At 39.7% G+C, this 26,706-nt stretch overlaps 1 protein-coding gene across 5 annotated transcripts in view; it reads right to left on the minus strand.

Annotated features, from left to right (window-relative positions):
- Positions 1 to 26,706, minus strand: part of Rfx (regulatory transcription factor Rfx) — a 560,573-nt gene that overhangs the window by 63,530 nt on the left and 470,337 nt on the right. For all 5 annotated transcript variants that reach the window (XM_067136615.2, XM_067136614.2, XM_067136617.2 and 2 more), the window contains one exon: positions 7,051 to 7,426. In XM_067136615.2, the coding sequence (XP_066992716.1) occupies positions 7,051 to 7,426 (376 nt within the window). The remainder of the gene's footprint in view (positions 1 to 7,050; positions 7,427 to 26,706) is intronic.

The following is a 26,706-nucleotide window of genomic DNA, read 5'->3' on the forward strand; positions in this document are numbered from 1 at the left end:
CAATAATCACCCACTTCACACTTTCACTGACAATGGCATGGGGCATATTGCAAAACACAGACTAACACAATCTAAGAAGAAGTGACAAAAACCGTAACTAAGAACAGTGACTCATTGACGGACTATTGAAAGTTCATTGTTGTCTCCAATTGCTGGGTAGGCGGGAAGGAACATTATGAATAGGGGTGTGTAATTACAAGTCAAAGAGGTAGGAAATTTTAATAATTTTTGGACTGTGGAAAAATTAATGATGTTTGCTGAATTTGACCTTTAAAAAATTAGACATTCCAACCCAGCTGGGTCAAGCAGAACTATTTTTGGAATAAACTTGACTTCTAATGCAGAAATCTTTCAGGTACAGCTGCATTTTCACCAAAAATGAAAACTGTACCACAACTGGTCGGCAAGTGATTTACTTTTTATTTTAATAATTTTTGGACTGTGGAAAAATTAATGATGTTTGCTGAATTTGACCTTTAAAAAATTAGACATTCCAACCCAGCTGGGTCAAGCAGAACTATTTTTGGAATAAACTTGACTTCTAATGCAGAAATCTTTCAGGTACAGCTGCATTTTCACCAAAAATGAAAACTGTACCACAACTGGTCGGCAAGTGATTTACTTTTTATATCAAAACACTTTGTTAATTTTATGTACACACTAAAACACAAAATACTCAATAACTTTTTATCTTGAATGCCTAGAGAGTTCTGGTTTTCACCAATACAATTCAGTTTTAATACAAATAACCCCATACTTATCACATGATTTGATTTTTTTTCAATTTGCTTCACGTCGCACTGACACAGATAGGTCTTATGGCAAAGATGGGATAGGAAAGGGCTAGGAGTGGGAAGGAAGCAGTCGTGGCCTTAATTAAGGTACAGCCCCCAGCATTTGCCTGGTGTGAAAATGGGAAACCGTGGAAAACCATCTTCAGGGATGCCGACAGTGGGGTTCGAACCCACTATCTCCCGGATGCAAGCTCACAGCTGCGTGCCCCTAACCGCACGGCCAATTCGCCCGGTGATTTGATATTAGAAAAGTATAAGGACAGATACCATCTACATTTATAAGGTGTCCTTACAATTTTCAAAGCCACTGGAAACTAACAGGCAAGTGTGCTGATGTAGATACGTCAGATACAGAATTGTGGTTGAAAACCTACTGGTGCTGCTCGAGGGATACAAACCCCAAGACATTTATAATGCAGATGAAACAGGTCTCTTTTACAATTGTCTTCCCAACCATACACTAGCAGTCAGAGGAGAGTTGTGTTATGGTGGGAAAAGAGCAAAACTAGCATGACTGTTCTTTTGTGTTGTAACAGTGATGGATCCAAGAAGCATGAGCCTATTGTTATAGAAAAGTTTCAGAAACCCAAGTGTTTCAAAAATATTCATAAGTTACCAGTTCAATATTTTTCCAACACTAAAGCTTGGGCGACTACTGACATTTTTGTAGGATTTTTTCATGGGCTAGACGCTTCCATGGGGACTCAGGAGAGGAAGATAATTCTGTTTATAGACAACTATTCTGCCCATCCAAAGAACCTTCCATTCCTTCACAAGATAAAGATTGATGTTCTTTCCCCCAAATACCACTAACATACTGTAACCTCTAGATACAGGCATTATTAAAGCAGTGTTACAGGAAGCAGCTAGTGCAAAGAGCCATGTGTTTCATGGACAATGGAAGGAGAGCAGAAATGAAAATATATGTCCCGCAGGCAATTAATTTCATATTGTCAGCTTGGCATCAGATCTCACTAGTCACAATTCGTAACCATTTCCAGAAGTGTAACTACAATGAAAGTTTCAAATACATTGACTTTGTTGATGAGGGACCTATGTGGGATGATTGGGAAAAACTGGGTATTAACAACGTGGAATTTGATACAGTATGTATATGTTAATAGACAGCCTTGACTTGCCTCACTCCATTCTGGATTGCAGCTTCTTAGCCTTCGATTTTCATCACTGCAGACTGATTTTTATACAGATTGTAGATAATTTTTCTTTCTCGGTATCTGATCCCAATCACCTTCAGAATCTCAAATAGCGTGGTCCAATCAACATTATCAAATGCCTTTTCTAGATCTATGAATACCATGTATGTGGGCTTGTTCTTCTTAATTCGACCTTCTTAAGACAGAACTAGCAAAATAGTTCCCTTGATTGACATTTTCGTATTGGAACCTATTTCCATCGAAATTAATTTCTGGTGTCTTCCTGCGAGATGTGGACTTATATTATCTTTAAAATGATTTAAAATCATGAACTGCTCCCTTTTTTCTACGTTGGAGTATGTGGTGCTACTCATTTGAAACTTACTTATGCGCCTACCTGAAGGTATGTTTTGACTGTAAGCCTTTGTCAGCTACTGCACTCTACCGGAGGTAGATCGTATTTCCTTGCCTAGCTGTAACCTACTGTGCAGCTCTCTAGCGCATCTTCCCCTAGCGAGACTAGCCAGCTTCTTGTTACTGAAGCAACCAAAGAGTCTGTCTGCTAAGAACATGGGGAGTGACTGGACGCTCATTTCACGGTTCGCTGTGAAACCTCCGTATAACATGGATCCAGGATGATTTAGTGGATACGAGGGGATTTAATCCCCTCCTGAAGTGCTTTTCTTCTTTGAACCTATTTTTGGAACACCTCCCATTTGGTATATATTTTAAAACATGTAATTTTCTTTTTGCCTCCTCGGTGTAAGTATGCCTTCAGACTTCGACTACACCTCCAAGCTGAGCCTACAAGGAATACAAAGCCTGCTCACTCGCAGTGCTCTCTTCAGAAACAGTGTGCACCTGACAGTGCACGTCTTGACCACTGAAGCGCTAGTATACCACCTCACATCAGCACTCACTAGCATTGCTAACGGGAGTTAAAACCAGCACAAATTTACCCCTACACTGTACTTCCTACCGGGCGAGTTGGCCGTGCGCGTAGAGGCGCGCGGCTGTGAGTTTGCATCCGGGAGATAGTAGGTTCGAATCCCACTATCGGCAGCCCTGAAGATGGTTTTCCGTGGTTTCCCATTTTCACACCAGGCAAATGCTGGGGCTGTACCTTAATTAAGGCCACGGCCGCTTCCTTCCAACTCCTAGGCCTTTCCTATCCCATCGTCGCCATAAGACCTATCTGTGTCGGTGCGACGTAAAGCCCCTAGCAAAAAAAAAAAAAAAAAAAAAAAAAACCTATACTTCCTGTATATTATATATGTTACTGAGCAGAATTAAGTAGAAAATAATAAATGCTCATCTTTTACCCCTACGAGTTCAATTCAGCTGTGCATTTTCATTTCAGATAACACACATAACTGTCGAAATTTATGTCTGGCATTTTAAAGGATATAAGGTCTGCACTAGATATTTTTACTACCGCACCACAGATTTTCAGTGAAAAAGGAATGACTTCAACCATTTTCCTTGACATTTTCTTCTCATAAATTGTCTTCTCAAGAAGTATTCTTGGCGATACTCATCTGTCATGTCATTAGCGTAGTCAAGTGACAGAGGGGCACAGAATCATCTGCAGTATTATTCTGCTTAGTTCCTCAGTATGATAACTTTTCCCACACTGTATAATACGATTTTTTGCAACATGTGGCAATAGTATTTCAGTTAATGTTTGTGCTATTTCTGGACGGCCCGCGTCCGTTACTTGCCCCAATTTCATCAGCAGTGAAACAAAACTTGGCTTTGGATACCTGAGACCACCTCTGTCTTTGATTTACACTGACTGACAGAGCAAATGCAACACCTAGAAGGAGTGGTTCGAAAGGGATGAAAGTTGGGGAAAAAACAGAGACGGCATGGACGAATAATTGATGTTTATTTCAAACCGATATGCAGGTTACACAATGCACACGGCATCGACTCAGTAGGATGTAGGACCACCGCGAGCGGCGATGCACGCAGAAACACGTCGAGGTACAGAGTCAATAAGAGTGCGGATGGTGTCCTGAGGGATGGTTCTCCATTCTCTGTCAACCATTTGCCACAGTTGGTCGTCCGTACAAGGCTGGGGCGGAGTTTGCAAACGGCGTCCAATGAGATCCCACACGTGTTCGATTGGTGAGAGATCCGGAGAGTACACTGGCCACGGAAGCATCTGTACACCTCGTAGAGCCTGTTGGGAGATGCGAGCAGTGTGTGGGCGGGCATTATCCTGCTGAAACAGAGCATTGGGCAGCCCCTGAAGGTACGGGAGTGCCACCGGCCGCAGCACATGCTGCACGTAGCGGTGGGCATTTAACGTGCCTTGAATACGCACTAGAGGTGACGTGGAATCATACGCAATAGCGCCCCAAACCATGATGCCGCACTGTTTAGCGGTAGGGCGCTCCACAGTTACGGCCGAATTTGACCTTTCTCCACGCCGACGCCACACGCGTCTGCGGTGACCATCACTGACAGAACAGAAGCATGACTCATCGGAGAACACGACGTTCCGCCATTCCCTCATCCAAGTCGCTCTAGCCTGGCACCATGCCAGGCGTGCACGTCTATGCTGTGGAGTCAATGGTAGTCTTCTGAGCGGACGCCGGGAGTGCAGGCCTCCTTCAACCAATCGACGGGAAATTGTTCTGGTCGATATTGGAACAGCCAGGGTGTCTTGCACATGGTGAAGAATGGCGGTTGACGTGGCGTGCGGGGCTGCCACCGCTTGGCGGCGGATGCGCCGATCCTCGCGTGCTGACGTCACTTGGGCTGCGCCTGGACCCCTCGCACGTGCCACATGTCACTGCGCCAACCATCTTCGTCACAGGCGCTGCACCGTGGACACATCCCTATGGGTATCGGCTGCAATTTGACGAAGCGACCAACCTGCCCTTCTTAGCCCGATCACCATACCCCTCGTAAAGTCGTCTGTCTGCTGGAAATGCCTCCGTTGACGGCGGCCTGGCATTCTTAGCTATACACGTGTCCTGTGGCACACGACAACACGTTCTACAATGACTGTCGGCTGAGAAATCACGGTACGAAATGGGCCATTCGCCAACGCCGTGTCCCATTTATCGTTCGCTACGTGCGCAGCACTGCGGCGCATTTCACATCATGAGCATACCTCAGTGACGTCAGTCTACCCTGCAATTGGCATAAAGGTCTGACCACTCCTTCTTGGTGTTGCATTTGCTCTGTCAGTCAGTGTATATTAATGATGTTAGTGGAGATGGACTCTGGATACTACTAATTCTATCAACACACACTTGACATGGCATGTGGTCTTCGACAACTCTTACCAAATACCCTCCAATACATGCCATTGCAGCACTCGACATACAAACGCATGGTGCTCCTTCGGCTTCCTTTTCGATGCTTTCCAGTTGTGTTTGAAAATTTCTTGCTAACTGAGGATTCGTTGCTGCCGGTTCATCTGTGTGTGTGATTTCAAAAGTTGGAAAAAGATACATTTTATTCATTTTGTTCCGAAAAATAAGAAAAATATTTAGAAGCTTATAGGAAACAATTTATTCCTTTTCTGGTTATTTTTCATGAAAAACTACTTATATATTATGTCACTTTACGTTCCACAACTATTCCTCTCTTCCTCCTGCATAGATGAGCACATTAAGTTACGCTCCGTGATAAGTCCTCTAGTGAAAAAACACCTTTCAGAAAATAATCTGCCGCTCTTCTTGCTGGTTATAGACAATGCTCCTGCTCATCCTCCAGGCCTTGAGGAGGACGACTTACTGGAGGAATTCAAGTTCATTAAGGTTGAGTTCCTTCCTCCCAACACTACTCCACTACTCCAGCCTATGGATCAGCAAGTCATTTCGAACTCCAAGAAGCTATACACCAAAGCACTATGTCAGCAAAGTGTCCGAAAGAACAAACCTTACCTTCCGAGAGTTTTGGAGAAATCATTTCCACGTCGTGAACTCCCTGAAGATCATCGATAAAGCCTGGGATGAGGTCACCAAGAGAACTCTCGCTTCCGCTTGGGGAAAGCTGTGGCCTGACTGTGTTCCTGGATGTGACTTTGAGGGGATTGCTGGTGACAATGGACCGCTCATTGTCGATAAAATTGTGTCCTTACGGCAGACCATAGGGCTGGAGGTGAATGACGTACGCATTCAAGAGCTGGTGGAAGAACATAGCCAGGAAGTGACCACCAACGAACTGATGGACGTGCATCGCGAACAACAGGAGGAGGTTATGGAGAAGATCTTGTCCGGCAAGAGGAGGAGGAAAAGTCAATGGAATCTCTCACTTCAACTGTGATTCGGGAGATGTGCAATATGTGGGAAACGGTGCAAAATTTTGTAGAAATATACCACCCGAATAAGGCTGTAGCAGTGTGAGCGATGAATCTGTTCAATGACAATGCAATGCCACATTTTTGTGAAATCCTCAAAAAGAGGCAAAAGCAAGTTATTGGGCAGGTTCCTCATTAAAGTTGCATGAAAAAAAAAACCCATTCCTGTGAGCCAATAGATAGCAGTGATTCTGTTAGTGAAATTCGTGTTACACGGTAACTCTTCTCATGTCATCTCTCGTCTCCCTCACACCAACAATGATTTTATTGTAAGGTAAAGTGCAGTTTAATTTGTTTTACGTTATATATTGTTTTAGAAATTTTATGCGAATAAATATGTTTGTGTTTTGGCTGATTATCTGCGTTTCAATTGTTTGTCGGAAAATTTGCTTTGATATAAGAGCCCTCTGGATAAGCATGTTGCCGGAACGAATTATGCTCGCAATCCAAGGTTCCACTGCACATTAATTTTCATTAAACATAAAATATATAAGCAATCAGTTAATTCTACTATAGGAATTTTCACTCGATTATCATCACAGCCGTCTTGTTCTTCTCCCAGTAACTCACTATTTATGCTGGAATTAGATACATAGATGAGTTCTCGTCACACTACATCATTCTCATTCTTTGATTCACTGTTGCTGATCCCTTAAGTAAGAGTTTTCACTTTCTTAAAGTTGTTTACCGACTGAAAATGATTAAAATATTACGCTGTTGATTTTACAACATGTACTGTATTAAGCTCATGATGATGATGATGATGATGATGATCCAACCTTACCTGTTCCTGCACATTGTGGAAGTCCACTCGATTCAAATCAACCAGCATCTGAGTAATCTGTGAAGAATTCTGAAGTACAGCACGCGCAGCTTGTGCTAGGTGGTTTAAGGACGTATAGCGACGGAGGGTCTGAGCAAAGGCACTCACAGCAGAAACTTTTATCATTACCATTTCTTGAGGACAATCAGTCATAGCCGACGAAAGCCAAGATTCGAGTCCTTTTGCGAAGTTACGGATGGCCTGAGTCAGCGAACTGGGGATAGGTCTCAGCACATCTGGGATTAAAACTTCGACTAGATTTTGGTAAAAGAGGTAGTCCACACGCCGCACAAACTGCTGCACAGGCCCACACTTGCACAGTAGCAACAATTTTGTCCTACACATCAAAAACAAAGAAATCTGATTCAGTATGACAATTACTATCAAAAAATACAAATATTATAAAATACAATTTAAAAAGACAAGAATTAATAGTCTACTAGTAATATACCCATGTAGACCAAAATTTCGTTGGAGTATTTATAAATGTTGACGACTTCAAAAAATATAAATAATTAAAGTAATTAACATATTTCCATTGAAATGTTATTGAAGTGAACTGTCTCACTCACATTTCTTACTTCCAAATTATATTAGAAATTAAAATGCAAAAACCATGAGAGAGGAAGAGAAGAAATGTGTCACTTATTGAGAAAAAAGTATTAAAAAAATAAACCATGTCAGCACAGTCAACCCTTTTGGAAATTAGCAACATATACATACAAGGTGTATCAACAAGAAACGGACAAATTTTCACGATACATTCCTCACATGTAGAAGAAGAAAATATAAGAGAGTTACTCTGAAACAAAAGATAAATGGACATGGGTCCAGAAATGCTTAATTCCATGTTAGAATTAATTTAATTCATTTCTACATATTACATTAATCATGGGAAATGCACAGGAACAGGACATACTAGCATACCACACAAAACTCTTTCTTACATTCTGTTCCTGTGCAGTTCCCATGATTAACCCCTTCAAGTCACAATAAATAGCCACACTGTTGACAGTGGAATCAGATTTAATTTGCATGCCCGTAATTTGAGCATACCTGTTACACAAAAACATGCATAAAATAAAAATTAATGCAGATAATTTACTCAAATGTTGCATTCATGCCATTAAGGTTATGACTTCTTTCCTTGAGTGACTGCTGGCTGTGCTACAAATGTTTTATTTGAAATAATGTCAAAAAGAGCGGATCCATGTACTCTAGAAACATCGCAATTTTGGACGGTGGGTGGACTACACACTTTTCCTAAGAATTTCTGAAACACTTCTGTATCCACAAAATGGATATATATCAGCATTATTGTCTTTTTCCTCCAATTTCCAATCACTAGGATTCTTTTGTGTCACCAGCCGCATGCGTTTGAAAAAGCCTTGTGAGGCACTCTCCTATCTTCAACAGTCTGCTCACTTCACTAACTTTCACTGTTGTTGTCACTATCACAAACTCAGATTCATTTTCCAAAACATCATTATTGCCGTAACTGCCATCTAAAACAATGTCTACAAGCGTTTTCAATCTCTCGTCGTCATTGCCGCGAAACTGGTTCTAATGCAAAATAAATACTGAATACTGATGAAAATAAACTATTATTCAACAATCCCAGTGTCACACAGAAATACAGACAGCATTGTTTACCAACAGCACATGCCTCTAGTTCCTTACAGTGTGTGTTGTTAGAAATTATATTGAAAAGGGAATCTGATGTACGAAGATAAGCAAGGCACTGCGTCATTGCGAGCTGAGCTCATCGTTTAATTCATGCTTACACTGCGTGTGACCATAGCTCGTCATGTGGGCCAATGGGTACTATGTAGAGTTGTAGTTACAACATGGAAATAAAGCATTTCCAGATCCATGTCCATATAACGTACTTTCTTCTTCTACTACATTTCAGGAATGTGTCCTGAAAGTTTGGTTATTCTATCTTGTTACATCCTATATAAACATTTTACAAATTGTAATAGAAATGGACTTACAATCACCACTACCCTATACTATGCACCAAGTGCACTGGCAACATTGACAAAAATCTTAATTTTTAAAATTATACAGTTCTACAAAGCAGCAGGAGAGAATCAAATAGTAGCAGAAATATGGAAGAATGCTAATGATCAGACTATTAAAAACCTTGGAACACGGAGAAGCTTCCCGAGGAATGGAATACAGCGATAATCCACCCGCTGCATAAGAAAGGTGATCGCTCCGATCCAAAAATTATCAGAGGATATCCTTGCTTGATATTACATACAAGATTTTATCCAAGATTATATACACAAGCATCCAAGAACAACTCGACCAAGAACTTGGAGAATATCAGGGAGGATTTCGACCAGGTAGAAGCTGTCCAGATCAAATCATTAGTTTAAAATGGATAATGAAGCACCAAAGAGTTCGAAGTAAGGGTCTAGTCATCACGTTTGTAGATTTTAAAAAAGCATATGACAGTATTCATCGTGACTCATTATTAAAAAGCCTTAAAGAATTTGGATTACCCCAAAAAACTTGTTAACCTCATTAGTATGACTTTTAAAAATACAAAGGCAAAAGTTAAATTTAGAGGTGAATTATTAGAATCATTCACTATAAGAACTGGACTTCGACAAGGAGATGGACTTTCACCATTGTTATTTAATTGTGCACTGAAGAAAGTTATGTGTGAATGGAACAAGAAATGCCAAACAACTATCAAGATCAGTAGAAGTATTAAACTCAACTGCCTTGCTTTTGCGGATGATTTAGCATTAATTGCAAATACAACAGAAGAGGCTAAATTTCAAACTGAACAACTAGAAATTATAGCCAAAAAAAATGGGATTACAAATTTCATTTGAAAAAACAGAAATGATGCCAACTTTTAAAGTTGATTTACCAGTTATTCAACTGAACAGTAATAAAGAGATTAAAATTGTTCAGAAATTCAAATATCTTGAGGAAATAAGAACATGGAACACAAATGAAAAAGAAGCAATAGAACACAGAACAACTAAATTTAAACAAGCACAAAGACTTACCTGGCCAACCTAAAAAAAAAAATTCTTTCGATAAATGCTAAGCTGAAACACTATAATTCCATAGTTAAACCAGAGGCAACGTATGCTAGTGAAACTTTATTCAAATTAAATGTAAAATCTACAACAGACAAATGACAGAAAACTGATAGAAGAATTCTTAGAACAATTATTAATAAAAAACACCAAGTTCATGGACAGTGGAGATTGTTGCCTAACAATGTCTATCGTGAATGTGAATCAATAATATCTACAATGCGTAAAAGAAGAATTTCCTTTTTCTGTCACATATCAAGATTACCAGACACCAGAATACTGAAACAACTATTTGATTACTTTTTGAAAAATAAAATCAATAATAATTGGTTCAAAGAAGTTCAGGATGATTTGGAAGAATTGGGTATAACTCAGCAACAAATCAAAGACAGAAAAGAGAAGAGGATTTTGAAGAACAAAAGCATAAGTCTCAAACTAAAAACAGTTGAACGGAAACAATATACTATATCGGACACACAAAGGGCTTCCAGGTCGGAGAGGATGAAAAAGTTCTGGGAGAAGAAAAATAAGAAATTAAGTCAAATGTATTGATTTCAGTGCTCCAATGTGGGTGTAAAATATGTAAATAATAAATAATAATATACAACCACAGAGTTGAAGGTCATCACTCAGTGTGTATGTTTCTGTGCTCAGTGTAACAGCAGCATGTTGTGTGTTGTGTAGACTGTGTGGGGATGGGGATGATGATAACTATGATGATGATGATAATGATGATGATGATAATGATACACACAATGTCATGCGCCCTCTGCAGAGGCCTGGTGCAGGTCTCTTGATTAACAAATTATGGTTAAAATTCCCGACCCTGCCAGGAATCGAACCCGGAACCCCTGTGACCAAAGGCTAGCACCCTAACCATTTAGGCATGGCGCCGGACATGATGATGATGATGATGATGAAGGGAAAGGCTGAAAACCTGTTGATGAGTATAGCCTACTCCTGCCAAATACCAAAGGGTATGCTCAAGTTAAAAGACCCCATGAAATGGACAAGTGCCATTGACAGCATCATTTACCATCACTCAGTACAGCACATACTGTTGGTGAAGAAAAATCCAGCAATGGGACTTGAACTGACTATCCATGGTGTCAGATCATAAAGATTACAACAAACAAAAAAATGAATTTCATTTTATGTTCCGTATTGACTTACAATTCACAAAGAGAATTTACAAAAGAAACATTCTTAAAACATGCCCACCTATTCAATACTATTCAACTATTCCATTACACTAAATAGTTTATCCCATAAAGATTGAAACATGTACTAACTTCAAAAAAACTATTTCATGTAACTGAATAGTTCAAGTGTATTAAATTGGTGGATCATAAGAAAGTTTCTTACATACATACATACATACATACATACATACATACATACATACATACATACATACATACATACTTCATTATAGACTGTATTGTCTTTCAGTGTTAAGTCTGTAAGCCTCTGCGAGTCTACTAAATGCTGCCACAATCCTCTATTTGTAACTAGTTCTGTGGCCTCCTTTAGTCCTATCTGAATCTAACCATCATTGTCTAGGTCTTCCTCTACTTCTCTTACCTTCCATGACTGAATCCCATTATCTCTTAGGTAATCCATCCTCCTCCATTTGCCTCACATGACACCAACACCGAAACCGGTTTAAGCGTACAGAGTCATCAATAAATTCCTAACTTGGACTTTATCTCCTCATTCTGAGTACCTTCTTGTCATTGTTCCCATATCATACTGATTGCACCTATTTTTGGGTTCCAAGATGTTAGACTGCAAGCTTTCAGCACAATCTGCCATTAAGACCAAGTTGTCGGCATAGGCCAAACTGCTTACTACATTTCCACCTAACTAGTCCCTCCCTGTTGCTCTATCAGCAATCGTTCTTGTTAATTTCATGGCTGTTACTTCTAACTTTAACTTATAATTAGTCCTCCCAACTTTCAGTCCCATAAAGCAAAGTTGGTCTGAAAACAGACTGGTGTAAATATAGTTTCATCCAGGAGCTGTCTATTCCTCTCGTAGCTCTTTTCAATTACCTGGCACATACTGAAAATCTGATCCTGACAGCTCATCTGTAGTCTGAAACCACACTGGTTTCCATCTAACATACTTTCAACCACTTACTGCATCCTCCCTTCCTAAATGCCAGTGAACACCTTGCCTCATATACTAATCAATGAAATACCTCGACAATGGTTGCAATCCTTCCTGTTCCCTTGCTTACAGATAGGTACAATTACAGCTTTCGTCCAATCACAAGGTACCTTACTAACATTCCATGCTAATCTTATTACTCTTTGAAGCTATTTCAACCCTGCCTTCCCACTATATTTCACAATTTTAGGTCTAATTTCATCTATTCCTGCTACTTTATGACACTGGAGTTTATTTACCACCCTTTTCACTTCCAATATAATGTTATTGGTTTTTAAGTACCACTAACTACTTTTACGCTTTTCAGGGAAGCTGAGATGCCAAAATTTATTCCTGCAGTAGTTCTTTTATACACCAAAAATCTACTGAAGTGAGGCTGACATATTTGAGCATCTTCAAATACAACTTGGACTGAACCAGGATTGAACCTGCCAAGATAGGGTCAGAAAGGCAGCGCCTCAACTGTCTGAGCCACTCAACCTGGCCTTACCACTTTCTTATGCATAATTTCATCAACATCACTGCCCTTCTCCCCATGAGCTTGTTTGTTTGCAATGTCAACAAGAATCCTTTTACACTGACAAGATTTTCAAAATATTCCTTCCACCTGTCCAGTGATTCTTCTGGGATCTATTATTTCACTCTATTTTCTCAAAACACTATTCATTTCCTTTTTCCCCTCCCTTTCTAAGATTTGTTACTGCTGTCCAGAAAGGTTTCAGTGCCACTTGACCTAGCCTCTCCAGGTTATTATTGAAATCTTCCCAAGATGACTTCTTGAATACAGCAATTATTTGTTTTGCTGTGTTTATTTCACCTATGTACAATTCCCCATCTGCATCGGTCCTTGTTTCAAGCCATTTCTGACACGTCTTCTTTTTATGTTTACAAGCTGCTCTCACTTCATTCTTCTTCTTCTTCTTCTTCTTCTTCTTTTATGACCACATAGGATCACTTTAGTCAGTCCGTCGTTCAGGTCTCTTTGAAGGGATTGTTCGGGCTTTGCGGTCCTCCCAGTACTTCTTCAGACGCTCCGATCTTCGTGCCCTTTCCTCAGTTGAAAATGTGCGTGTTGTTGGTTTGTTTTGTGTAAGGGTAAAGCGGAGGTTTGTATTCTTGAGTTTTGTATTCAATTTTATCTTATTTTTGGTGTCTTCTGTTGTAAGACCTATTTCCTTCAGATCCTCTCTTACTTCTCTGATCCATTTACATCCTGTTGTGGTATTTTTTGAGACGAGATTGTGTTGTACTAGTTGTTTCAGAAGTCTCGAGTCCTGCATCCTCATGATATGTCCAAAGAATCCCAGTCTCCTCTTACGCATAGTATCTGTAATGGGTTCTAGCTCTTTGTACACGACTTTGTTAGGTATTAACCGCCACTGTCCATCTTTCTGATATTTTTTGTTGATACAGGTTCTTCCAATCCTCCTTTCAATTTTCTGAAGTCTGTCAGTCTTTGATTGTTTATTCAGGTAAAAGAGTGTTTCTGCTGCATATGTAGCTTCCGGTTTTATAACTGTGTTGTAGTGTTTTATTTTTGTATTTATTGATAGACATTTCTTTTTGTAGATATCCCATGTTAATTTTTGTGCTTTAGGTAATCTATTTGTTCTTACTTGGATTGAGATTTTTTCATTTAAGTTATGTGTTATTACTTCTCCAAGATATTTAAACTGAGTTACTATTTTGATTTTATTACCATTTATGGTGACTTCTTTTAGCTGTGTTGGTTTTTGGGGCATAATTTCTGTTTTTTCAAATGATATTTTGAGGCCAATTTTATTTGCAATGTTTTGAAGTTCTGATATCTGGGTTTTTGCTTCTTTTATGTCCACTGCTAGTAATGCTAAATCGTCAGCAAAACCCAGGCAATTTGTTTTGATTTTTCGGCCAATCTTTATTTTGGGGGGACATTTTCTAAACCATTCCCTCATTACCATTTCTAGAGCACAGTTAAATAATAGTGGTGAGAGCCCATCTCCCTGCCGTAGTCCAGTTTTAATTTCAAATGTCTCTGATGTTTCACCCCTAAACTTCACTTTTGACTTGGTATTGGTGAGAGTCAATTTTATCATGTTTATTAATTTGGGGTGTAGTCCAAGGTGTCTTAAAATTTTAAACAGAGATTCTCTATGGATGCAATCATAAGCTTTCTTGAAATCTACAAATGTTATCACCATATCTCTGTTTCTTCTCCTGTTATAGTCCATTATCAACTTAAGACTCATGATCTGATCAGGACAGCTCCTCCAGGGTCTGAAACCTCCTTGATATTCTCCTAGTTCTTTCTCAAGTTGTAAACTTATCCTATTAAGGATGATTATTGAAAATATTTTGTATGTTATGTCTAGGAGAGAGATTCCCCTGTAGTTATTAGGGTCGGTTTTGTCCCCTTTTTTGTGCAGAGGATGAATGAGGGCTGTTGTCCAGTGTTCTGGTAGTTCTTCTTTAATCCAAATAGAGACAAGTTGTTGATGGAGGGCAACTTTTGCTGAGGTTCCTGCATATTTCCAGATTTCCGCAAAGGTCTGATCTTCTCCTGGCGCTTTGTAGTTTTTTAATTTATTCAGAGCTTGGTAGACTTCCTTTATTGTGGGGGGATTGATGTTTTCTGGTGATGTTTTTATGGGGGTGTTGGTGTCCAAATGAAGGAGTTCTGTAGGTTCCTCACAATTTAAAAGCTTGTTGAAATGTTTAGCCAGAATTTCTGCATTGTCTTTATTGTTATGGGCCAGCTTACCATCTTCATCCTTCATCAGTAGGGTCGGGGGTTCATATTTTTGGAGCTGCTTTCTGAAGGTTTTGTAGTAGTCCCTTGATTTAGTTTTACTGAACTGTTCTTCAATTAACTGCAGGGTGTCCTTATGATGTTGTCTTTTTATTCTTCTTAAGACTTGGGTAGTTTCTTTTCTCTGTTTTACTAGCTTTTGATAGGATATTTCTGTCTTTTGGGACTGATGTAATAGCCATGCCTGATGTCTTTTCTCCACTGTTTCATCACATTCACTGTTCCACCATTGGTGTTTTTTACGTGGTTTAATTGGAGCTAGGTCTTCTGCAATTTGTTTAAGGTTGTGTACTAAGTCTTCAAGTTTGTCTGTGATTTTTATTTTTTCAGTTGCTTTCTGGTAATTTTTGTTGTTGATTAGCTGGGTAGGATCTATTTTTCTTTTAGTTTTAAGGGCTTGCTTTTGTTGTCTCCTCTGGGGAGTGAGTTTAATTTTAATTTTAACTACGTAGTGATCTGAACCTGTGTCTATTCCTCGGAGGACTCTGACGTTATAGATCTCTTTGTGGTGGTATTTGTCCATGCAGACGTGGTCCAGTTGCCATTCTCCTTTAGTGTAGTCAGGGTGTTTCCATGTTTTGAGTTTTTGAGGTTTCCTCTTAAAACATGTAGATTTTGAGATTAAATTATGGTTTCTACACAGGTCAACTAGTCTCTCTCCATTTTTATTTGTTTTCTTGTGTGCTGGCCATTTTCCGATGATGTCACGGTATTTTCTTTCTCTGCCTAGTTGAGCGTTGAAGTCGCCTATTAATAATTTTATATGGTGTTTGGGGATGTTATCTATGGTCTGGTCCAATAGGTCCCAAAATTCTCCTGTTTCCTCCTGGTCTTTTGAGGAGTTGTTTTTATCATTAGTGGGAGCATGGGCATTTATTATAGTATAGATTTTATTAGATGCCTTTAAGGTGAGCGTTGAGAGTCGTGGAGACTGTGATCTGAATTCTTGAACTGAGTTTATTATTTTAAGGCTGACCAAAAATCCTGTTCCAAATTGTGGGACATTCTTCATCACTCTCTTCCCGGGTATACCTTTATAAAGTCTGTACCCTTGAGATTCCAAGGCATCCTGGTCAGTGTTTCTAATTTCCTGTAATCCCATGATAAGAATTTTGTGTTGGTCCATTATGTCGGTGATCACTTTTAGTTTACCGGTTTGCATGAGTGAGTTTATGTTGTGTGTAGAGAAGTATGTTATCTGTTTTGGTTTGATTCTTGATTTTGTCTCATTCGTGTATGTAGTACTGGGGTATTTCCGTGCCTCCGACTTCACGGTATCTTTCAGGTGGCAGCCCACCGTATCCGAATGCTGCCTTCTCTGAACTCTTGGTTCAGCCGGTGGAGTATTCCTTAAAAGACCTTCCATGGTTGACTGTCAAGGTGTCACCTGTGTGGGACTAGGTCCCGAATTACAACTCTGGATGTGATCCAGTGAGGTGATAATGAGGCCGCTCCTCTGGAGTACAGACGCCTTGTGCAGCCGCCCCTAACCTGGAGAACAGACGCTGCGTAATGGATTCCAGTGGCATTTCCTCCACTGTGGGGACCATCACCCCACCCAAAGGGGCTCATTCGCCCGAAGCCGTTGGCCCCCTTAGGGAGTCAGGTTATTTCCCGCCGCCCAACACTCGGCGTTGGCAATTTTACAGCTGGGTGCCAGACCAGCAAACCCTCCTCCTTTCTCATTCCGGACTTGGGACCGGACAATGGCGGATTGCACTAACTTGTTCACTTTTATTCCATCTTTACACACAATTGTTCCTAAGCATTTTCTTGCTGTTTCTAGTACTGCATATCACCCATTCTCCTTCTATATCCTGAACCTGCTGCTGTGCATTGTTTGGAATTATTCATTAATCACTTCTGTCTAATTTACTCATCCTGGAGCTTTTCTACCCTTACACCCTATTTAACAGCAGACAGATTTCACTTTCTCTATACTAGACCTAGAGATATTTAGTTCACAACAGATCAGACATTGGAGACATTGGTCTGTATCATAAAAAAATCCCCTGAATACCTGCATATTCCTAACAGATTTCCTCAATTCAAAGTTGGTTATGATGTTGTCTATTATAAATCTGGTACCCCTACCTGCTATGTGTAGCAGTTAATAGCCTTATGCTTGAAGAATGTATTCGTAACTGCTAATCCTATACTAGCACAAAAGTCCATTAAGCGCTTCCCATTCCTATTAGCTTCCATATTTTCCCCACATTTACCCATTACCTTCTCACATCCTTCAGTTCTATTTCCAACTCTCGCATTGAAATTGCCCATTATCACTATCCTATCCTTGCTGTTGATCCTGACTATGATGTCACTCAGTGCTTCATAAAACTTGTTTACTTCATCCTCATCTGCACCCTGACATACTGAATATACTGAGACAATTCTCCTCGAACTGCCAAATCTACCCATATCATTCGCTCGTTTACCTGACTAACAGAAACTATGTTGCGTGTAGTAGTAGTCCTGATGAACAGCCTTACACTATACTTTGCCCTTCCATTTTTAATACCCACCAAGAAGACTTTATAATCTCCTATATTCTCTTCCTCGTTATCTCCCCTTACCCGAATATCATTAACCCCTAACACATCCAGATGCATGCTCTTTGCTGACTCAGGCAGTTCTACTTTCTTTCTTCCATAAGCCCCATTAATATTGATAGCTCCCCATTGAATTCCATTTTGTTTGCCAAGTTGTCTCCAAGGAGTCTCTTGCCTGTCAAATGGAAGTAGGGCTCCGTTACTCTCATAGGTCCGAGGCCTGCTTAAAACGTTCGCTGCTTGGTGAAAATTCTGTGAAGCAGGATGCTACACTACTTACATATACTGCAGTCCCAGTAAAAATCTCTCTTCTAACCGGTGGATTCTATTGTCCTAGCCGCCTGAGAACATTTACATTTACATCTGAATTTGCCAGATGTAAATTGGGAAGGAAATGCGAACGACAGCAAGCATGACCAACAAATGGCAAATAAGTTAATATGGGAAGGACAGCTGATTCAGAAAGTGATGGAACCAACCAGAGGGAAAAATATCCTGGATGTGGTGCTGATAAAACCAGATGAGCTCTATAGGGAAACTGAAGTAATAGATGGTATTAGTGATCATGAAGCTGTTTTTGTGGTAGTTAAAAATAAATGCGATAGAAAGGAAGGTCTTAAAAGTAGGACTGTTAGGCAGTACCATATGGCTGATAAAGCAGGTATGAGGCAGTTTCTAAAAAGTAACTATGATCGGTGGAAAACGGTAAATAAAAATGTAAACAGACTCTGGGATGGGTTTAAAGAAATTGTTGAGGAATGCGAAAACAGGTTTGTACCTTTAAGGGTGGTACGGAATGGTAAAGACCCACCTTATTATAATAGAGAAATAAAGAGACTAAGAAGGAGGTGCAGACTGGAAAGAAATAAAGTTAGAAATGGCTGTGGAACTAAGGAGAAATTGAAGGAACTTACTAGAAAATTGAATCTAGCAAAGAAGGCAGCTAAGGATAACATGATGGCAAGCATAATTGGCAGTCATACAAATTTTAGTGAAAAATGGAAGGGTATGTATAGGTATTTAAAGGCAGAAACAGGTTCCAAGAAGGACATTCCAGGAATAATTAATGAACAAGGGGAGTGTGTATGTGAGGATCTTCAAAAGGCAGAAGTATTCAGTCAGCAGTATGTAAAGATTGTTGGTTACAAGGATAATGTCGAGATAGAGGAAGAGACTAAGGCCAAAGAAGTATTAAAATTTACATATGATAACCATGACATTTACAATAAGATACAAAAGTTGAAAACTAGAAAAGCGGCTGAAATTGATCAGATTTCTGGGGATATACTAAAGACAATGGGTTGGAATGTAGTACCATATCTGAAGTACTTATTTGATTATTGTTTGGTCGAAGGAGCTATACCAGATGAATGGAGAGTTGCTATAGTAGCCCCTGTGTATAAAGGAAAGGGTGATAGACATAAAGCTGAAAATTACAGGCCAGTAAGTTTGACATGCATTGTATGTAAGCTTTGGGAAGGCATTCTTTCTGATTATATTAGACATGTTTGTGAAATTAATAACTGGTTCGATAGAAGGCAATTCGGTTTTAGGAAAGGTTATTCCACTGAAGCTCAACTTGTAGGATTCCAGCAAGATATAGCAGATATCTTGGATTCTGGAGGTCAAATGGACTGTATCGCGATTGACATGTCTAAAGCATTTGATAGGGTGGATCATGGGAGACTACTGGCAAAAATGAGTGCAATTGGACTAGACAAAAGAGTGACTGAATGGGTTGCTATATTTCTAGAAAATAGATCTCAGAGAGTTAGAGTAGGTGAAGCTTTGTCTGACCCTGTAATAGTTGAGAGGGGAGTTCCTCAGGGCAGTGTTACCGGACCTTTATGTTTTCTTATATATATAAATGATATGAGTAAAGGAGTGGAATCGGAGGTAAGGCTTTTTGCGGATGATGTTATTCTCTATAGAGTGATAAATAAGTTACAAGATTGTGAGCAACTGCAACGTGACCTCGAAAATGTTGTGAGATGGACAGCAGGCAATGGTATGTTGATAAACGGGGCTAACAGTCAGGTTGTGAGTTTCACAAATAGGAAAAGTCCTCTCAGTTTTAATTACTGCGTTGATTGGGTGAAAGTTCCTTTTGGGGATCATTGTAAGTATCTAGGTGTTAATATAAGGAAAGATCTTCACTGGGGTAATCACATAAATGGGATTGTAAATAAAGGGTACCGATCTCTACACATGGTTATGAGGGTGTTTAGGGGTTGTAGTAAGGATGTAAAGGAGAGTGCATATAAGTCTCTGGTAAGACCCCAACTAGAGTATGGTTCCAGTGTATGGGACCCTCACCAGGATTACCTGATTCAAGAACTGGAAAAAATCCAAAGAAAAGCAGCTCGGTTTGTTCTGGGTGATTTCCGACAAAAGAGTAGCGTTACAAAAATGTTGCAGTGTTTGGGTTGGGAAGAATTGAGAGAAAGAAGAACAGCTGCTCGACTAAGTGGTATGTTCCGAGCTGTCAGCGGAGAGATGGCGTGGAATGACATTAGTAGACGAATAGGTTTGAATGGCATTTATAAAAGTAGGAAAGATCATGATATGAAGATAAAGTTGGAATTCAAGAGGACAAACTGGGGCAAATATTCATTTATAGGAAGGGGAGTTAGGGATTGGAATAACTTACCAAGGGAGATGTTCAATAAATTTCCAATTTCTTTGAAATCATTTAGGAAAAGGCTAGGAAAGCAACAGATAGGGAATCTGCCACCTGGGCGACTGCCCTAAATGCAGATCAGTATTGATTGATTGATTGATTGATTGAAGGGCCATGACTCAGAATATGTCAGAGATGCCCACTCCCATTCCACAGCAACTGGTATCCTCACTCTCAGTCCCAGTTACTAAGCAACTCAGCCATGGCCCATGGTTCATGAACTAGGAAATGATTACAGTAACCCAAACTATGAACCAATTTCTTTCATAAGAATTTTTGTCTCAAAAAAGATCATGAAGGCTTGACACCTTAACAATCATGGCCACCCAGTAGGCTGCTATAAATGAAATATATCAATTGCTATTAATGAAAGACACAAGTAATACTTACATTTTATATAAGCACAGAAGAACACATCTTTTACAAGATAATCAGATTCGATCTGTTTTTAAGTATTAATGCTGAAGTCACTAGTCCTATGACTAACGAAGCAAAAGGAGAATTCTGACTACACAACAAATAAAAACATCAGATGAATTAAGGGGAAGTCCATGAAAAACAGGCCTTGCAAATCACACGAGTTGTGAATTAATAAATGAATTGCCATACAAGGTTGGACTGACAATACGACAAGAAGAGTCTGATAAAGTTAGTGGTAGTAAAACTTGCCAAGCATCCTCTTTTATTTTATTTTTTTATTTTATTTTTTTACTCAAATCATCTATTCAATGAACAAATTCTGAAAATGAAAGAAAAAATAAAATGTACAAGATTTCAATAAGCTGAAAGAGACATGAACTCATCAAAAGAGAAGACAAGTCCCTAGAGCTACGGAACACCTAAAATCCACATGTGCCAGACCAGTCCACTACCACACACAAAGCAACTGACGAGACTGCCAGCATGAGCAAGAGCACCTCCCACAGGCTGAGGTTCTGTCGCTCGCCTGAGCAATCAACGCAACCAGCGAGGAAGCAGGCCATTGAAGAAAAGAGTTTCAATCCCTTGGAATATGAAGGTGGCTGTGAGGATATTGCAGAGGGGAAAGAAAAGGGGGGAAAGACAAAAAAGTTACAAGGAATTCCTAAGACCTCACTAAGTTATGTCAAATGTTAGAAAAGAACAACAGAAAGACGAAAAGAAAACGCCTTGTGACAAGTAACAGGCTCAGTTAGGATATGATAATCAACATGCACATCTTGCAAGCTGCGAGTCTCTGTGGGAATAAAAACAATTGAGAACTACGCTAGCAGTATCTGTCCTCGCACAATGCTTCATTCACTACTGTAAGAAGAGCAAAAATGCTTCAGTGAACTGATGGTAGTAAAGTGTCCGTCACACTATCACAAGTTTGGAGGTTTGATTACGGTCGAGGTAGAACACTTCTCAAGGGGGAGCAAAATTCTGAACACTGAGAGTTGTATGATCACAAACGGGATTGTAAATAAGGGTTAAAGATCTCTTGATATGGTTTTGAGGGTATTTAGAGGTTGTAGTAAGGATGTAGGAAATGGCATGTAGGTCACTGGTAAAACCCCAATTACAGTGGAGTTCAAGTGTAATGGTCCTCCCCAGGGTTACTTGATACAAAAACTGGAATACATTCAAAGGAAAGCAGTGATATGTTCTGGGTATCTGGATAATTTCCACAAAAGAGTGGTGTTAACAAAAATGTTGCAAAATTTAGGCTTGGAAAACTTGGAAGTAAGGAGATGAACTGTTAAGGGGGAGATGGCTTGGAATGACAATAGTAGATGAATAAGCTTGAGTGGAGGTTTTAAAAGTAGGAAAGATCATAAAATAAGGACAAAGTTGGAATTCAAGAGGACAAATTGAAGAGGAATTAGGGAATGGAATAATTTATCAAGGGAAATGTTTGATAAATTTCCCCAACTTCTTTGAAATCATTTAAGAACAGGCTACATAAAGGACTGCTAGGGAATCTGCCACCTACATGCAGATTAATGATGATTGATTGATCTTCTTCAGGCCAGAAAGAGAAAGTGGTGATTTATAACTTCTCAGAAGAATCGATTTATGGTTCCTTCTTGAAAATGAAGGTCTGTACATTCTACTGTCTGCTCAGCTGATTTAGAAATCAAAATCTCCCAAAGCTCGCTCTCCAATAAATCAAAGCACTGTTCAAAAATCTTATGCAGACTACATACTAGATGCAGTAGAACTTTCATGTTCTCCTTCACCACTGTTACACGTGTTATTTGTAAGAGAGAGAGAGAGAGAGAATCAAATATACGCAATCCAGGTGCCAAGTATGGAGTTTGCTACACAAGGACAGTCATGTGGAACCAGCTCCCAGTACTCCCAACACGACCTTGTGTTCAAACTTGCTCTTTTGAACTATATAGTTTGCCACCTGAATAAGCTGAAGCTATTGGGTACCTAAACAGTTTCAGAGAGAGATAAAAGTTCCATCCTCAGACACAACCCTCTGTCACACTGGTGATCTTTGGAATTGTTCAAAGCATCATCCCCCTTTATGTCTACTGGTCCCTCAGTTCATGAGGCACTTCTTGACAGTGTCTGTTCCAAAAGCTGAGCTGGTGCAGGTGGTAAATGATGGTCAGTTGTTAAGTCAAGAGCTTGGTAGACAATTTCGCGAGTGCTGGAAGCCAATTCCTGTAGAACAACTCAAAGCAGATCTTAGCTGTCAATGCCTGATGGCTAAGAAACAACGTTTGGTAATCTAATCAACACATACCCCTCTTCATAATCATATTGGATGAAGTTTTAAAAGCAGTTAAAAGAAATAATCCAACAACTAATGCCCTGGCTTTTGCTGATGATGTAATGGCATGAGTGAGACAGAAGCAGAAGAACAAGCTAGACTAGATCTTTAGCATGAAGCTTTTACAAACTTACATCTTAAATTCAGCAAAACCTACCTACATGCAGATCAATTCTCAGTTAAACATCCTATTTTACAGTTCCACTGTTTATTACGCCAGGAAGCCCTTTGTGCGAAAGAAGGTATGAAGTCATTTAATAATAATAATAATATGTTTATTGCAGCCAATGGCCATAGAGAAACATACATACTGATATATGTAGCTGATTACAAATTACAATTTCATTTAGATAATTCTAAGTCTGCACAGTATTAACTCTCTTCCGAGCAGAATTTCTTAAGCGACATACACCGGTTCTCACAAAATTGCATGTGGTATCGATCGCATAGCTTGCCACACAAGGAACAACTACAGTCTTCACATGGTTCATAGAAATGATCCGTGCAACAGACTTTGAAGTGAAAGCCGTGGATCGTTTCCTTCCAGTCATTTGTCATCATCGCGTCTGTGCTGTAGAAGTCAATCCAGATGTCTTTCTTTTTCCTCTGGTGTTCGGAGACTATTTCTTCGTAAGCTGTAGGCGGAGATCTTCCAAAAGCAACGTTTCGCTGCACAACTCATAGATCAATCTGGATGGGAAAAATTTAGAGTCATTTGAAAGTGTACTCTCGGTGGTAACTAAAACTGTGAACTTCATATCTGCACATGCTCCAAATAATTGCCAGTTCTCGAAGATGTTACAGGAAGTGGAATCTCAATATGGCGGACTAATAATGTACAATTATGTTTGCTGGCTGAGTCGCGGGCAAGTACCCAGAGGTTTGTTGAGCTCTTGGATGAAATTCGCTTCTTCATGACAGAAAAAAAGGAAGAATTCCCAGAACTCATGGACCTTATTTGCCTGTGCGATTTAATGTTTCTCCGTGATTTTACAGCAATATACAGTGATGTGAATAAGGAACTGCAAGGAAAGGGACATATTGCAGATAGATTGTTTGAGATCATAAAATCATTTCAAAGAAAACTTGAAGTATTTTAATTTCGTGTGGCTATTTCTAGCCGAGTGCAGCCCTTGTAAAGCAGACCCTCCGATGAGGGTGGGCGGCATCTGCCATGTGTAGGTAACTGCGTGTTATTGTGGTGGAGGATAGTGTTATGTGTGGTGTGTGAGTTGCAGGGATGTTGGGGACAGCACAAACACCCAGCCCCCGGGCCACTGGAATTAACCAATGAAGGTTAAAATCCCCGACCCGGACGGGAATCGAACTCGGGACCCTCTGAACCGAAGGCCAGTACGCTGACCATTCAGCCAACGAGTCGGACACTTGAAGTATTCGTCAGGGATGTTGAAACAAAGGCATTTAAGTACTTTCCTTCACTTAAAGTGCAATTCGAATTGATGTCAAATTCTGCAGATCAATTAACTTTTGAAGACACAAAAAGTATTTGTAAGAAGTATGTGGACGTCTTACAAAATTCAAAACAAATAGTTTCCAAGAAATTTTCCCAATTTCGAGATTTGAAGAAAACATTGCACTTTAATTCAAAACCTTATATTGTACAAATGAGTGATATTAAGGCCAATTGTTTTGACTGGTTAGATATTGACCATTTAGAAATGGAGTTGATTGAATTTCAAGAAACCAGTACATGGGTGAACAAATTCGTACAACTTGGTGAAGCAGTGGTAAAAATCGAGGAAATTAAGTAAGTCGGGGGGGGGGGGGTCCAGTTGTAGCCATTCCCCAAGGAAACTAGCAGGTGGCACAGTAGACAATTTAGGGTAAGGCACCTAAAATTTAATTTTTAAGTACCCATGTTATTGGTCCTATCGAAAAGTACTACATTACAAAAGTTATATAGAATATAATTTATGATCATTTATGTCTTAAACCGTTTTACCATACCGACTATGATAATAGAATTCATGAATTTAGACTTTTGTTGCTTAGTCCGTATATTTTGCTCACTGACATTAAGCAACTACTTATTTTACTCATTTGAACAATGCTGCAGAGCGGATATAGAAATACAGTGAAACCTCGATTTTCCGTTTTTGGAGGGACCATGGTAATAAAATGTATAACACGGAAAAACGGAAAATCCGGGAATGAATGAACCATCAACTATTTGGCTAAACATCACAAAAATGAAATATGTATACTTATAATCTTACAAACACCCCTAAACCAAACCAAACTAGAGCCCCAATGGCCTTCCCCCTACCAAGCGACTGCTGCTCGGTCCAAAGGCCTGCAGATTACAAGGTGACGCATGGTCAATGTGATGAATCCTCTCGGCCGTTATTCCTGGCTCTCTAGACCAGGGTCGCCATCTCACCATTAAATAGCTCCTCAATTAAAGGTAATTGTGGAATGAATGAACCTGGAACCAGCCCTCATATCCAGGTAAAAATGCCTGACCTGGCCGGAAATCGAACCCGGGCCCTCCGGGTGAGAGGCAGACAAGTTAGACCGTAGGGCCAGCTTCAAACATTAATTACCGGTACGCGACTTTAAAATCTTGAAACTTTAAATTCACTTTTACCGGGAAAACTTCGTCAGTTTCTTCTGAAAACTTCTTTCAGTTCAGCAACTTTGATCAGCCAAACTCTTCAAAAAGTCTAACACCTGTAATGTCAAGACAAACAACAATCGGCCACAAGGAGTTTTTAATTCTCTAATCTAATTAAATAAAGCACATTAGATACAAAAGCACCCAACATGATGGCGAAACCCCCCCCCCCCTTTTTTTTTTTTTTTTTTTTTTAAATCTTCCATTGTAATTTAGTCACGGTATGCACTAGCCTTGCGTCTTGGGTGGTGTACTAAGTCCCAACTGACGAGCCTAACTTAGCACACGAGGGCGAAACGCAGGCAACCAAGAATGAATTAGCTGGAAAATTTATAATGTCCAATAACGGACCATTATATTGGTATTATAACATAATCATATACGATAATATTAAAACACTAAATTCGTGTTACCGGTACGGTACTTAAGAACAAGGACTTTCGATTCCTGCCTGAAAGCCTAGTGACTAGACAGTGCCCTGAGGGAAGTGCCAAGAACCTGTCCGGCGATACTCGTAAAAAAAAAAAAAATAAAAAAAAAATAAACATGTAACCCTGGACATAATGTAGACGTTTTGCAAGTATGAACATTTGACGAAACCAGTTCCGTCTTCAAGTAGAGCTGCCGATATGTGCTCTGTCTCCTTCCAATTGTTGTGGACACTCTCTGCTTTATGATTTCCGACAATTCTCTAAACAATACCACCAGAATGCGATGTTAAGATGGTCCCTTATGCAAGTTCATTGCCGTTTGCTTTTCTAGTACGCTACAGTAGACTACAAATGCAAAGAGGAGAAGAACTCCACCTAATCAATACGATACAGTAGGCTACTTCCTCAAATTACCGCAATGACGGGACGTTAACACCAAGATCCGTAAGTATGCCGTAGCCGTCCTTTCGTGAGATACAGTTTCTTGAAAAACGCATGATCGAGGATTTAACGTTGATGGGACTGAAATTTCTGGGCGTTTGATCTGGGAA

The sequence above is a fragment of the Anabrus simplex genome, chromosome 1, assembly GCF_040414725.1.
Source record: "Anabrus simplex isolate iqAnaSimp1 chromosome 1, ASM4041472v1, whole genome shotgun sequence".
NCBI lineage: Eukaryota > Metazoa > Arthropoda > Insecta > Orthoptera > Tettigoniidae > Anabrus > Anabrus simplex.